This window comes from Austrofundulus limnaeus, unplaced genomic scaffold, assembly GCF_001266775.1.
Source record: "Austrofundulus limnaeus strain Quisiro unplaced genomic scaffold, Austrofundulus_limnaeus-1.0 Scaffold17, whole genome shotgun sequence".
NCBI lineage: Eukaryota > Metazoa > Chordata > Actinopteri > Cyprinodontiformes > Rivulidae > Austrofundulus > Austrofundulus limnaeus.
Window position 1 is genome coordinate 3,512,828 of NW_013952419.1, and position 1,611 is coordinate 3,514,438.

The following is a 1,611-nucleotide window of genomic DNA, read 5'->3' on the forward strand; positions in this document are numbered from 1 at the left end:
AACATCTGGTGAAAATTTCGTGTCATTAGCACCTCTAGTTTTACTGAGAAAAATGGTGACGTGTTCAATACTTATTTTACACGCTGTATTGTGTAATGTTCTGATGAGAAGCACTTACATTTTTTGCTATATTCTAAAAATATGTTCTTGGCTGCAGTTTAAAGTGATCTATGACTGACATGTCCGTGGATTTTTCTTCAGATTCCTATTTTAACCCGATCTGAGGACACTTAATGGAGTGAGTCACGGCAGCTCCATGTAGTTTTTCTACATTTTCTGCTTCACACTTTAAGAAAAAGGTAATGTCTCTGAACTCACGTCTGTCAAAAAGATAGAGCAAAGATTTCATCTGTTCTTTATAACAAAATCAGATATAAAGAATACATTTTCCTCTGAATGATGAATGCATCTCTTTAAAATGTGAATTTCTTTTGACACTCAGGGTGACATTGCTGTACGGTTAGACCGAGGCGCACAATCATTCTGAAAATTGTTCTTTTTTTTCTTCCTTTCTTTTTAGAGGAACTTGAAATTATCCTAAATTTGCATACGTGGAACAAACTGATTACTTTAATTCGCCACACTTTGGACCAGGAGATCCTGCCTGGTTTTATTCTTCTCTCTAATCACCGCTCAGGTTCCTCTGAGCAGCTTATTTAAACCTCCTTCACCACTTCGGTCTGATTTATCTGAACAAACGTACAGCCGAGCGCTCCGTCTTTAAATGGCCGAGAAAGTTAAGAGCTCTGTCTCATCTTGTCACGTTTGTTAAGAGATCAAATTTATTTCTTAGTTTTTCCTTTTTTATCTCACTTACATGATTAATAATATCAGACAGAGATAAACTGAATATAAAATGAGTTTTATGATGATTTTATTTATTATAAGCTATCTAAATTGACATAACTGTCCCCCTTTGAAAAATATCCTGGATATTTTATTTATTTATTTATTTTGGTCAATCATCCCAATAACCAACATGTCTTCTTACTTCACACCTGATTTACATAAATGGATGATTAGCATGCTTCTGCAGAACTTGAAACGGCAATTGAATTAAAAAACATATCTCACATCTGACAAACAATATCTTGACGAAGCATCAACTGGAAGAGGTTTCAACATTCAAATCACATGATTAGATTCTCCCAAATAAATGTGCTTTAGGATTTATTTGAACATTTTAAGCGATGTACTCACAGGACTTCAAGTTTGCTGCACGTCTTTAAGATTGAGTAGTTAAGAATCTGGATCTGGTTACCCCCAAGGTCACTGGAGGCAGAAAAACGGGGGGGAGGGGGCATACACTTAGCTAACGACAGTACATAAACATCTTAAAATGTAAACTGCAGATATTTGAAAGGGATCCACGATTAGTTCTAACATTAGACTTTATTTAATTAACATATTTTAACTGTAAAATAAAGACTGTAAAAATACTGTAGGCTGTTTAGTTTTTATCATTTTTAAACTAAAAGTTTAAAAAATATTACACGGACAGGGCCCTTTTATTTACATGCAAAGCATTCTGGGTAAATGATGACGTGGATAGGTCCTCGGTGCGAGGCTGCTAGCGAGCTATATCCACCCGGAAGATTAATCTTGGACAAT

At 35.2% G+C, this 1,611-nt stretch overlaps 1 protein-coding gene across 1 annotated transcript in view; it reads right to left on the reverse strand.

The window, feature by feature from the left end:
- rxfp2a (relaxin family peptide receptor 2a) overlaps positions 1–1,611 on the reverse strand; it is a gene marked incomplete at its 3' end in the record, with an annotated part of 55,639 nt that overhangs the window by 4,791 nt on the left and 49,237 nt on the right. Inside the window, 1 exon segment of the mRNA XM_014003327.1 lies at positions 1,201–1,272. Coding sequence (XP_013858781.1) covers positions 1,201–1,272 — 72 coding nt within the window.